The 13,423-nt window shown below is 45.0% G+C and overlaps 1 protein-coding gene across 8 annotated transcripts; it reads left to right on the top strand.

Moving 5' to 3' along the window:
• Window positions 1-719: 719 nt before the first annotated feature.
• Window positions 720-13,371, top strand: LOC121588900 (troponin T, skeletal muscle). 8 transcript variants are annotated; one of them, XM_041907336.1, is made up of 11 exons: window positions 720-835; window positions 3,387-3,431; window positions 5,047-5,085; window positions 8,308-8,325; window positions 10,091-10,457; window positions 10,541-10,759; window positions 10,851-10,943; window positions 11,051-11,131; window positions 11,871-11,949; window positions 12,182-12,312; window positions 12,412-13,371. In XM_041907336.1, the coding sequence occupies exons 2-11, from the start codon at window positions 3,409-3,411 to the stop codon at window positions 12,502-12,504; spliced, it is 1,143 nt and encodes a 380-aa protein (XP_041763270.1). In that variant the 5' UTR covers window positions 720-835; window positions 3,387-3,408; the 3' UTR covers window positions 12,505-13,371. The 8 variants fall into 8 exon arrangements, with proteins under 8 accessions (XP_041763270.1, XP_041763271.1, XP_041763272.1 ...); XM_041907337.1 differs by lacking the exon at window positions 11,871-11,949 and adding an exon at window positions 11,357-11,435; XM_041907338.1 differs by having other exon boundaries at window positions 5,047-5,089.
• Window positions 13,372-13,423: the final 52 nt, after the last annotated feature.

Genomic DNA, 13,423 nt, shown 5'->3' with positions numbered 1-13,423 from the left:
TCCTAGGTTGTGTGCAAAAGTACTACCAAGCAGTATCATTCCTGCCAGTGCGCAAAGGGTTTGCTATTCCACACAGCCTGCCGTGAGAGTGTGCACGCACATCTATTTAAGACGTTTCTAGATAATGCACGCCCACCCATTTCTACTGATCGCATGCTTTTTTTTTGTCCAGAGCTATAGGAGAGTGTGTACATGTGTGGCCACGTTTTGTCGAACCCGTACATATTTTACCAGACGGGCAAAGATGAACACCAAAAAAAAAAAACAAGAGAAAGAATAAATAAACCAAACCGCAAGACACGAACCCGTGTCTGCGCAGATTAGCCCACGCTCTCTTTTCATTCCACTTTCCAAACGGCACCCGACTCGGACCAATATATGCATACAAACACACACACACATCGATAGCCCCACGGACGGTGCAGGAAAATGCGAAACAGTAAATCCATCTGCGCCTGCCAAAGGTACTGGCAACGGTGTGGAGTAGGAAAAAAAAGCGCCCGTGTTTGCACTGAAAATAGAACAAACCCGGCACGAGCGTAGCAAACGATGTGCAATCATTTTGCTGGGGCCATACCCGAACGCACCTTATACTCGCACATACACATACACACACATGCACATGGGAATGGTGTACGGTACTGTGTGCGAACGAGCGAGAAGGAAAAGGACAGCACCAACATGGCGGCCCACGATCGGGACCCGACTCGGGCGCCCATTTCTAGGCCGGATTCGACGGTCCCGGGTGCTGGTTGATTCAGTCATCGCTTGCAGTGACACTGAGTTCGACGACGGCCGCCGGATCAGTGCGTACATTCATTTTCTTGTAGCAGCAGTAAGTGTTGGCCAGTAACTCTGGCACCAAATCCAATCATATTGTTACACACTGTTTTTGCCACAACGAACTTCTGTTCTGATTCTGCACCGAGGGACAGAGAGCGACGGAAAAGCGATCACGCTGCATCAAATATTGGCCCTAGCCCTGGTACACTTCGGTTTTCGTTGCGCCCGTTAGTGGATTTCGTTTTGGCTAGACTAAAGCAACTAGCGAAGCACGGTTTTGGCGTTCGCTTTACTGCGGCCAAATTGCCATTTTCTACGGAGCGGGGTGTGCTTCTCCGTTCGTGCGAAAAGATCGAGAAAGTTCCGCCACCGGGTACGGAACCCGCCCTTAAAACGTACCACGTAGCTCGATCCGCCGCCGTGCCAGTGCTTCTTGCTCTACCAGCAATCGTTGTGGTGTGAAAAAAAAGGAACAAGTTCAGTTATATAACGAGCAGGGAACCGATGGAGCAGAGCGTGATAAGGACTGATGCGCAAAGTGTGAACCAAGCAATGCAGCCTCCAAGTGCATTTGATGGAGTAGTACACTGCTAGCGATACCGCCGTGGCTGCTGCAGGGCATACTAGGATGTGTTTTCCATTGCAGGCCAAAGCAGAGCAAAGAAGAAGAAAAAAAAACCAATGAAAAGACGTTGTGCAGCCGAGTGGTGAAATGAGCTAATGGTTTGGAGCTATATTTACACCAGCGGGTCCCTGGGCTGCTCTATCACTCTTTCTGTGTGTATGTGTGTGTCTATCTGTGTGTGTATTTGAGTGTGTATGTGTATGTGCAAATGTGCAAAGAGTTAGATATGGATATGGAAATGGTGCACCACAGCTGCGCAGTGGTGGCCCAATTTTACAGTTTTCGATCATAGTTAGCAGAGCTGATCTTGGTTACATACATTTCGGTTGCTACGCAAACGAAGGCTATTGCTATCTGCTTGTCAGTGATCTTGCAGCACGATGAGCACTGCTTTTCTTCAGAAAAATATTAAAATTTGCATACAAAATTAACTAAATTTGAACAAGCCCGGTGCATTGCAAAATGTAACACACCTTTCATGGGGCTTGGTTTAAAATGAAAGATTGATAATCATTTAAATTGCAAAACCAACCTGCCTTTTACCGTTTGATGTGTTTGCTTCAGTTGCAGGGTATTGGATTTATGCTTTTTTTTATTCTATCGAATTCTTCGGTCGCTAGATCTAGTGATCGTTGTTGACACAAATACTGAACGATTAGGTCTATTAGGACCTCCTAAATTGCATGATTGCTAAAAGCTAAATTGAAAAAAACTGCAAGTTTAACTTTACTTTACACACTACATCTGTGACGTATCATAGTATTTTTTTTCGCCACCGGTTACACCCGATCCAGATATGGTCAGCCTTAGGCGGTAAAAGTTGATGTGCGATGTTCGGCCACATAATACCGCTCTACCCTTCCTACCCTCACGATAGGTTTCCCGAAATAGATGTCCAATGTGCTGTATTTGTGAATGTCGGTTGAACTGTTTTTTTTTCTTCATTTTCTTCCCTCGGTTTGTTGCCTTTCGCCTGCCCGTACACAATTGCGCCTGCGTGTGCGCACCGTACCATGCGTTTCGGTGTGCCTGCGCAAAGTCACCGATTCACCGATTTGGTAGCGAACTGGTTTGAGCTGTAAAAACACAACACGAACACTCTAGAGGGAAAAATACACACACACACATACACACGGACGGACACACACACACACACTCATGCACACAAGCACTACCGACGTCGTGCTTATGAAGCAAACGAGCGGATGGTTAAAAATAGATAAATTCGCCTTCCGAAACGGCGGCCTGTTGCCTTTTTTTTTTTCGGCGCCGCCTGTGTTTGCGGGCGGTGAGAAAAACGATGACATGTTTTTCTTTTTTAACACTTTTTGTAGGGGTTTTTCTTTCGCTTCTTTCGGCTCCCTGCTTAAGGTGTAGGCTAACACAGTTTAAAGACGTGGGTGCTATTTTGTAATAGTTGGCACAGTTTCCCGCTCGGCCCCTTTGCTTACCACCTGCCTCACCCAGGGGTTGATCATATTACGTACCTTAATACGTTATTACGTGCAGCCTGGGTTCCATTTTTGCGGCTGTTTTCCTTTTGGGTTTTTTCTTGTGCGTACCATTCATCATACCGTTTGAACAGGTTGAATTTTGCTGTTTTTCATGGGGGTTTTTTCCCCCCTCTTGGGCCGGATTTCACTCTCAATCACACAAATGAAACCGCCCAATGAGACTAAGCAAAAATAGAACTTTCTATTCTTAGCACACTGCCACAGCGCACTGCTGCATGCGGCCTAGGCGCGGCCACGACAGAAACCTGTTTGTTTCGAAAGGTGGTCGAATCCAGACCAGACCAAACGTTTTCCTGTACCATTTTCCTTCATCACAGTAAATTTAAACGATAAAATTGAACTATTTAATTGCATTTTTTTCACCATTCACCCATCCTCATACTTCTCATCTTGATCCCTTTCGTGAGGCTCTACTAACTGATTGCTTTCTTTTCCTTTTCTTTTCGTCACCCCTCTACCCACAGGTCTTAGCGTACCCCTGCCACCATGTCTGACGATGAAGAGTATTCGTAAGTATACAGCACCCACACAGCAAGCCTCACGATCGCACTCAGACAAGCAAAAAAAAAGCCAAAAAAAAAAGAAACTGAACCGAAAAGCACAGTACTACTGCCCGTTGATCGTTCGCAAAGCCCACTCGATCCCCCTTTTTACCACACCCACCACTCAATGTTATCGCCCCACATCGTCTTCCACTCCACTCTTCCTCCCCCACCCCATTGATCCATACTTGTAGTTACTTTGGTTCTTTGTATTTTTGTTTTGTTACACCCTTTTTTGTTCACCACTTTGTTCGTTCTCGTTTGACTCGTGCTCTGCCTTTATCTGTCTACACGTTTTTGGTGTATTTTCGTTATTCGTTATTTTGTTCACCTGTTTTCTTTGTTTTATTTGTTACAATTTTGTGTTATTTTCTCCCCCTTTTTCTAGTGTATATGTTTTTTTTTTCTTATATCTTTCTCCGTTTTTTTTGTTTTCAATTGTCCATTTTCACCCTTGTCAGGCTGTTTTAGCTCTTTTTATAGTGTTATTTCTGTTTTTTATGTTGTCTATTATTATCTCTTTCTCTCTGCTGCGAGCAAATTTGTGATCTACAAAACCCGTATATCATAATGTTGTTACTTTCGACTCAAACCACGATCACACTACATTCACTCACTTTGCCTTAGCGGTTTCACCATTTCTTTCCACCATAAGCCTTGCTGCCGTTCCCGTTCCCGTTCTAGTTCCACTGGTTTGTTGCCATTGTAAGCATTTTTTGCCTTCCCCTCCCTTCCTGGCAGGTGTATAAAAAGGTGACGAAACACTTTGCGAAGCACCCAAGCCAGGAAGGAGTCTGTTTGAATCGCCCAACCTGTTCCGTTCATGCTTTCATGTTTAAGAGTAGTTTAAGTAATGTTTTTTTGTATCGAAATATTTCACACAGTTTTGATTTTATGTTATTTGTTACACCTGGTTCTGATCCACGTAGCTTAATCTGTTACACCTACAGCCCCCCCCTCCACATACAGAAACAGCATACACAAGATTGATGTCATTTTGATGATCTTCCTGTTTTTTTTTGTACCGTCTGTTTGCCTTTTGTGCTCCCACTCAGCGTAAGTTTCGAAGGGGAAAGGTTTGTTTTCTGTTATTTTGTATGTCACCTCAGGCGTTTTAGCTCCACCGAACGGGTTTACCACATCGTTGATCTACTTTGCATTTTACCTCCACCCCGTTTGGACAAGCTGCAAGGAGGATGAGGTGGTTCCATCTTCATGGCAGTGAATATTTTCTTTTGACATTTTACTGTTCGCTCCGTCTCCGGTCCATTGATCCTCTGCTCGCAAAAGGATAATGCGGATTGTTTTTTTTTTGTTTGTTGCGAGTTTACACAGGCAGAATAATTTAACAGGGGTTGCGTTTAGGCACGAATTGTTCACTCTTCATTTGTCTCGTCCATCTCTATTTTTTGGTTCTTTCTATTTTCACTTTTCGGCTTTCGGGTTTCACAAAATTTAGCTTATCTAGCGCGGTTGTGCGATCAAACCGCAGCCAAAAATTAAACAAACAAAATTTTCCACCTTTCCTTCTATGTTTCATTTAATCCATTACCCCTTTCTCAACCACCACCATTTCTTTTAGCTCGGAGGAGGAGGTCGTCGAGGAAACCAGAGAAGAACAGTAAGTTCACGTAAAATCCGTGCCCAAACCGAAACCGCACGTGGCACATTGAGGTTCAGTTGTCGTCTGTCTCTTTATCTCTCTCTCTCTATTTCTCTCTCTATTTCTCTCAAACTCTTTACTACTGTGTAATTATCTAGCGCCTACTCTTTGTAGCTATGTTATCTTCTTCTTTGCAATGTTTATCTATCAATAAACAGTTAGTCTGAACACCTTCAACGCCCTAACTCTCTATATTGCGTGCCTGCAACGTAATGCGTACGCGCCAGCGTGTAGCAAATACAAACGAGAAGAGAAGAAATTTCATTTAAAATCTGCCCTTTAGATAGAAAAATTGTATGAATGGGGTGCAGCTCGATAGGGGACGAACAAGAGCATAGCAAGGCTCAATAGTTTATAATACTGCTGTATTGCTTTTGCGGTTTATCGGTACAAATTGAATTGTAACTGCATCAAAAATAGTAATCCAAATGGTAAATAGATCACTAATCTTGCAGCATCTTCTTGCAGTATCTAAAACCACGTATGCTCCGTACTAACCAGCATTAATTGCAACCATTTTGAAGGCCAAATTGTTATGATAAAACTGTACTCACATTACTTAATTTGTGTCAACACATTTGAACACATTGGCAACCATTTCTCTATTATAGTCTGTACTGCCGTTCAAAAATTCCAACCTGTTCAACAAAATTGTTCCACCCAGCTCAAGTACACCTGTTGGCCTTTGGCTCGCGTTGATGCACCTGTTGAGTTGCGCCTGGCACCTTCGCTCTTTCAAACCAAATCGGAACAGATATCAATTCTTTACTAGCGCACTTTAGCACTTCCTTTCTATGCACACTCTGTCAACAATTTTAGCAAAAAAAAAAAACTTGTTTTGCTCTTTCAACAAATACGCCCATCTCCAATCCCGTTAACATTCACCTACCTGCTCCCCCTTCTTTCACGATGAACTTCCTCAATTGCGGCCAGAAGAAAAAAAAATACAATCGCAACTTGAAGGAAAATGTCTAAATGTAGAATTTTCTCTCTATTTCCAGGAAGTAAGTCCTCGCGCCCCCCCCCTTTGTAGTTACTTCCCGCGTTCCGAACGCGCCTAACGTTCATTAGTGTGTTAAACTACCAATTTCCCATTTATCTGCCAAATCAAATTACTACCACACACACACACACACACACACCTTCTGCTTTCGAACAGTAGACCGATCTAGTCCGGAATGGAGAGTAAGGTTTTGATAACTTTCAGTCGAAGCAACTCACAACCACATGTAAACTGTGTGTGTGCGCAACGTGCGCGAGAAGAGTTGCGGGTGCGTGTTCCAAGCAAGCGTCTGCGTATCAGCTGCGTGTGTTATTTGGGCTAGCTGAGCTGCCCCCGTGTGTAGCGGTTAAAAATAATAATATTTAAATTACTGCCCTTGAAGGTTGAAAAAAAGTACCTTAAATTTCCTTTGCAAAGGCAAACAAACAAGACAGAGTTAACCTTTTTTCGTAGGTATACTTTTTTTTTTAAACATTGAAATCATTGGCGGTTGTACACCAATGTCAAATTTCGTTGGAATTTAAAGGGAGCCAACTTACGCCGATTTGTACATACAAAACTACAAGCTTCATCGTACCTACACAACGGGTGAACGAAACGTTGTACTGTGTAAAAATGTGTACAAACAAATCGAAAGCTCTAGCAAACGCTCTCCAACTACAGACAACTATAGCAGCCCTCCTCAGTACACGGAATGCTTCCTTAGAAAACAAAACAAACAAACAAAACCCGTCTGATGAAACAAACTGAAATGAAAACCGTAGTTTACTAATCACGAGCTAGCGTGTTACTATGTGTTTGCGTGTGTTTGTGTGTGTGTGTGTATGAAGTTGTGGACAAACTTGACTAATCCTTTTGTAAATTGATGATCTTTACACCGACCAAGGAATGGGGCGCTAAAATGAAATGCATCTTTCTGGTTGATTTTTGTGGTCCGGTACGGGCACCATGGTCCATGCTGGCAGGATATGATGAAGAGCAAAACATATCCTTGTCCCTAATTCCTGCGAGCCCCGTGTCGGTCGGTTCGCCATAGGATAAACAAGTTACGTTCTGATTTGCTGCTTGGAATTGGCTGCCCGAAGGTAGCAAATATATTGCTACCCAGTGAATGTGTCGTCAGAACCGAACCGAATGCTTCATTTTAACGCCGTTAGGAAAGTGTGTGTGTGCCTGTGTAATATCATCGTACATAACGTGACCGACGAACCTCAGAATCCGTGGTAGCGTGACAAGCCATCGTAGTGTTTCGTTTAGTTGATAAGATGTTTTTTTTTTAAATCATATTTTGTGTTTTTGTTTTACCATTTTTTGTTGTTTTGTTTCATTTTTATCTGTACATAAACGATCGTTTGTGGTACCCATCATTTTGATACCTTTGTGTATTTTTTTTTTTCTCTCTCTCCCCTCTCTCTCTCTCATTTTATATATAAACATTTTTACTCGTTTTGCGGATGGATCTCCGTTTGCCCGATTTTTTCTCTCCCTCTCTCTCTCTCTCTCTTCTCTTATGTACGAAACGTTCTCGCCATCTCGTCATCGCCCGTCATCACTGCTGAATGTAATCCATGTATCCCCGTCGTATATCTGCCACTCTGTCTCTCGCTCACTCACACGCGCACATCATTCGCTCCCGTCCCTTCATCTGAATATCGAAAAACTGCGCGTGCACTGCATCGACCTGCGTTCGAAAAATGCATCAACCTGAATCCTGCCTGACCACCTGTCCTGCTCGTCGACGATTCGTTCGTCCGAATAAATCAAACAAACAAAACCAACAACATCGCCATCCGACATCCGCCATGCGATACCGAATCCCGTTTTGTGCTCGTTGTCGACATGCGTTTTTGTGCGTGCAACGGAAAAAAAAACGTATACCATCGTATCATCTTGCCATCATCCTCGTTGCCATATGAACGCACAACAACAACAACAACAACAACAACACCATCATCACCAAAAACCTTAAATCACAAAAAAAAAACACATATTTTACATCATGCCAAATCCGGACACCGGTTGGCGAACCGCTTCATCAAACCCCCAAATGCCCTGCTGCCATGGTGATACCAACAACAACAACTACTACTACTACTACTACTACTACAACAACCCAAACCTTCCCTTGCAACAAAATCCCCACCAAAATAAAACAAAAAAATATATACCAAAAACAGGCCGGCAGCAAAATCCGAGTAAGTGCGAGCCTTACTACATCTTTACAGCCCTGATTTTTGTTTTTTGTTGTGTCCAGCATATTATACACCTGATTTTTTGAACACTGCCCGCTGCCATACTTACTACTACTACTATTACACACTCGCACACACACTCTTACACGTAAATCAAACTCACGCACAATTAACTTCCACGTTCCCGTCTCTGGCGCCACGGGACCAGAGCAATGCCTGCCGGGATAGGACCTACCTGTTGCTGACGATGCTTCCACACACATACACTCATGGAACACACATTATACCTTACATCACACTGCACTACATTGCCACTGACTGGTCCTTTCTCCTTTTTCACAACACATAAGCGTGTTTTGTCTTTCCCCTTAATCGCCATTCGTCGATGGGACGACGACTAGCAGAGCTGTGAAGCCTAATCACTAAACAAGCACGATCGTTTTCAGCAAAAAAAAGGAAACTACTTCCGAGATTTGCGTTCTCTCTCTGTCTCTCTCTCTCTCTTTCTCGCTCTTTGTCCGTGTTTTGCGTGATCTAGTTGCTGCTGCTGCTGCTGTCGCTATTCTTCCGGTGCCTGTCGTTGCTAATTTGTAGCGATTGTCGCCATTAAAGACGCAGGCTTACTACGATTGACACAGTACCAATACGGTCCCATCATAAGCGGTGCACCCCAAAGGGTAGGGGGGAATGTAACGGTGCATCTTTGCTCTTTACGAGACACAAGACACTTTTGGGATGCATTTTTACATTCTTCATGCACCAACAACCTGACAAAATTGATCCCACCTCCTTTTGCACAGCACAGACTGCGCTGTGCAACATACAACAACAACAACAACAACAAAAATGTCATCTTTTCAACACGAACTTTTAACCGCTTTTTCGCCTGTTCATCGAAATTCCTTCCCTATCCAATTGGAGCATTTTCCTTCAACATTTTCCACGTTTGTTGCCGATCACAGTTGTGCAACGTTGTTCCACCCGATCAAACAACGGGCTCATCATCATCGCCACTACATTGTGGGATCTCTTTCACTCTCTCTCTCGCTCTATTTGTCTATATTGCCCACTCTTTCTCTCTTTCGCTCTCGATTGTAAATTGGTGTTTGTATTTTGCACGGACCAAAAAAAAAAATCCCCTCTATCGAAGCTTGCCACGTGTTGCGTGCTTTTGTGTCCATGTTGATAAGTGTTTTTTGTTTTTGTCGGTTGTGCCATATCGAGCACACGCCTGTACATAGTGTGGTGTGTCTCTGCGATGTTTTTTTTTTTGTTTTGTTTTGTGTGCAACCATTTTTGTATCTTGTACACCTTACACTACACCACTACTACACTACAGATACGAATACACACACACACACAAAGACGCGCCGTTACATACCGAGCTTGAATGTGCCCACCACCACCACCACAACCACGTGGGGAGGGATGCTTTTTGTTTTGGTTTGTCGTTGTTTTTGTCGTCCACACATTACAACAACCTACCCACACGGTATAAACATCAGCGAAAAAAAAAACAAAAATTGCCTACATCAAAGTAAAACTGCCGCATGGGTCACGGTCCCCTCCCGCTCAACTCCCCCGAAACCATCACACTACGGGAGGACGCGGGACGCAACGTGATCCATTGCGTACGCCAGCAAACAGCGCCCCGGCGGGTTGGTACCGTACCTTAGCTAACCGTTTGTTTCTCTCTTTCTTCCTCTCCCCCCCCCTCCCATTTTTATTCCCTCACCTTGCTCGCGGAAAACGCTGCACACTCCCACAGGGGTGACGATCCCGAGTTCATTAAGCGCCAGGACCAGAAGCGCTCAGACTTGGACGAACAGCTGAAGGAGTACATTAACGAGTGGCGCAAACAGCGGGCCAAGGAAGAGGATGAACTCAAGAAGCTCAAGGACAAACAGGCCAAGCGCAAGGTGTCCCGAGCGGAGGAGGAGCAGCGCATGGCTCAGCGCAAGAAGGAGGAGGAGGAGCGCCGCGTCCGCGAGGTCGAGGAGAAGAAGCAGCGCGAGATCGACGAGAAGAGAAAGCGCCTGGAGGAGGCCGAGAAGAAGCGCCAGGCTATGCTGCAGGCCATGAAGGACAAAGATAAGAAGGGACCCAACTTTACCATTACCAAGAAGGATAGCTCCGTAAGTGTGGGGAAGAAGAATGCACGTGCTGGCCGCCAGTGCTCTGGTGCTAACTGGTGTCCCCCTCCCTTGTCTGATTACAGTTCGGCATGTCCAACGCCCAGATGGAACGCAACAAGACTAAGGAACAGCTGGAGGAGGAAAAGAAAATCTCACTGTCCTTCCGCATCAAGCCCCTGGAGGTCGATGGCTTGAGTGCCGATTCGCTGCGTGCCCGTGCCACCGAGCTGTGGGAGACGATCGTCAAGCTGGAAACAGAGAAGTACGATCTGGAGGAAAGGCAAAAGCGTCAGGATTACGACGTAAGTGGCACAAATCGTTCATTCCCTTCTCCCCCGTAAGGTTTCTAATGGCGTCTTTCACCGTTTCTTCTTACCCCCAATATTCCAACAGTTGAAAGAGTTGAAAGAAAGACAGAAGCAGCAGCTGAGACACAAGGCCTTGAAGAAGGGTCTAGACCCGGAAGCCCTCACCGGCAAGTACCCGGTAAGTGTTGTTGTTTGTTATTGTTTACTCTCCCCGCCAACTCTGACCTTTTCAATAACGAAACGTTGATGATCGCTTTTCTCATTTTGCTATGGTAACACAAACAGCCCAAGATCCAAGTCGCCTCCAAATACGAACGTCGTGTCGATACCCGCTCCTACGATGACAAGAAGAAGCTGTTCGAAGGTGTAAGTATTCGATTATTTGCGTACAATTTTGAAGCCTTTTAAGCAGAAACGGGCCATTGAAGGGGCACTCTCTAGAGCTGTGACATCATGTACAAAATCCTTTCGTAGCGTACAGAATGTATGATATTTTTTTCCTAAATTACGTACCATTTTTTGTAACTTATTTGACGTGACAAGTAGCAACGCTTTCGTTAAACTCCTTTCCCACTCTATCGCAAACTGTAGGGCTACAGCGCATACTACCAGGAGAAAATTAACAAAAAGTGGGCACAACGCCAGGAACTGTTTATGGCGCGTACAAAGAGTAAGCTCTGCGTGTGAGATCGCGCACCGCGATCAGTACCGTGTGAAGTAAACGAAAATGCTAATCTCGTTGTTTTGTCACATTGTCGAATGTTCAAACTTGTTGAGAGTTGAGCCGATTGTTAAAAACTGTCGCTAACTGATTCTGTCGTAAATTTTTCGTACATGTTTCACATTGAATTTTAAGCCAAAACATGGCGTAGATGAAGATCGATTCCCAGTGAATGTGTTGTTGGGAAATACTTAAACATTCAATCGCAATTATCATCTATTCTTACACATTTTCAAAGTCCAATGTTATTAATCTGTTCTGTTTCCAATGTTCTTTGTTTCATGTTGTTTGTTCCGACTGCTAACATGTATGTTCTGTGATCTTCGTTCGACGTACACAACCCCTCCCTACACCCCATACTCTCATACCCGTTCGTAACGACAGGGCTTTGACACGTTGAACAAAGAGGTCCTCGAGAAGCAATGGGCTGAGAGGAAGGAGCAGTTCGGAGGCCGCCAGAAATGTAAGTAGACTCCCCCCCGCCCAGGCCAAGGCTCTCTTCTCAGCAATTGGAGCATTCAGCAAACACGAGACATTGCCACACACTCACACACAAAACTCTATGTTGCGCGTATAAGTGTGTATTTGTCTAACCGTTGTGCGAATGTTCCGTTCGTAAACGCCCGTCTGTGAGGCAATAACCTAACACAACATTTTTTTATTTTCTTTCACCAAAAAAAAAAAAAAAAAACTAGCCAAACTTCCGAAGTGGTTCGGCGAGCGACCGGGCAAGAAGTCGGGCGAACCCGAGACCCCCGAGGGCGAGGATGAAGTCAAGCCCGACGATGAGGAGATCGAGGAAGTCGAGGAAGTCGTCGAGGAGGTGGTAAGTAGCGTGCGCGCCCCGCAACAATTTCCCCGCTCCGTCGCATATGATCGCTCCAATAACCGGTGGCCGATCCACTCCGTTTCGTTTGCTCCACAGGTTGAGGAAGAAGAGGAAGAGGAAGAGGAGGAAGAAGAGGAAGAGGAAGAGGAGGAGGAAGAGGAAGAGGAAGAGGAGGAAGAGGAAGAATAAATGCACGCACGCACGCACGCGCGACGACGAATGGCGACGGCGACGACAACAACGATTGAAGGGAAGCGGCGCATGTAGGGGTTTGGCGCAATGCACGAGTGGCGGGGATGAGCGGGAGGGGATGCGAGTGAAACCAGGGACCGGGCACCGGACGCAAGGCCGTTGTCAGCCGTTGCTGGCGAGCGCTGCTAGCTTCGCGCAGCAGCTTCAAACAGCAACCGCAGACAGTGTCCTGCTCAGCGGCCGGCACGGACCAACTTCCCACGTCCCAGCCCAACCCCAAAGCGTTTCGGAATTTCGGTGGCCCCTGCATTGTCTGCCCCTTCCATCGGAAGGCATTCATTTCTATCTTTCTCTTTTTTTGTAATAAACTACTTTCTACTACCATTTCCAAAAAAAAAAAAAAAACATCAACAACAACAACCAAAACCATTAGAAGCAAAACTTACTTTCTCCTCCAATCGAGTAAACGGATTCAGTCGGGTTCACCGTCCGGGGGTTGCCTTCCCGCCACCGTTGCACTCTCGGGCTGGGTAGGGTGGTGACGGTCAACAACTGGTCAGTGGCCATTCGCCAATCTAGCTTCCGGATGCAACCGAAGGCATAAAGATCGGAAACAATCCACAGTACTGGCTCAGCGGTTTTACTTTTTTTTTAAAGGAAAATGTGTGTATGTGTAGGTACGGAAAGAAATTCACAAACAAATACAAAACATCTTGACGGCAATGGCTAGAACATACAGAGCTCAGCGTATTTTAAACGTAGGAAATGCATTAAGAAACAAAAAATGGAAAAGAAATTCAAAATATACAGCAACAGCTACAACACCAACAGAGAGTGGAGAGAAAAGAAGGCAAGAAAAAGTGGTAAAAAACAGCAAACCATTAGCATAAGCTCCAGCAAAGAGCAGAAATAAACA

This window comes from Anopheles merus, chromosome 2R (assembly GCF_017562075.2).
Source record: "Anopheles merus strain MAF chromosome 2R, AmerM5.1, whole genome shotgun sequence".
Lineage (NCBI taxonomy): Eukaryota > Metazoa > Arthropoda > Insecta > Diptera > Culicidae > Anopheles > Anopheles merus.
The sequence above is the reverse complement of the archived record's forward strand: the minus strand, read 5'-3'. Positions and strand labels throughout refer to the sequence as shown.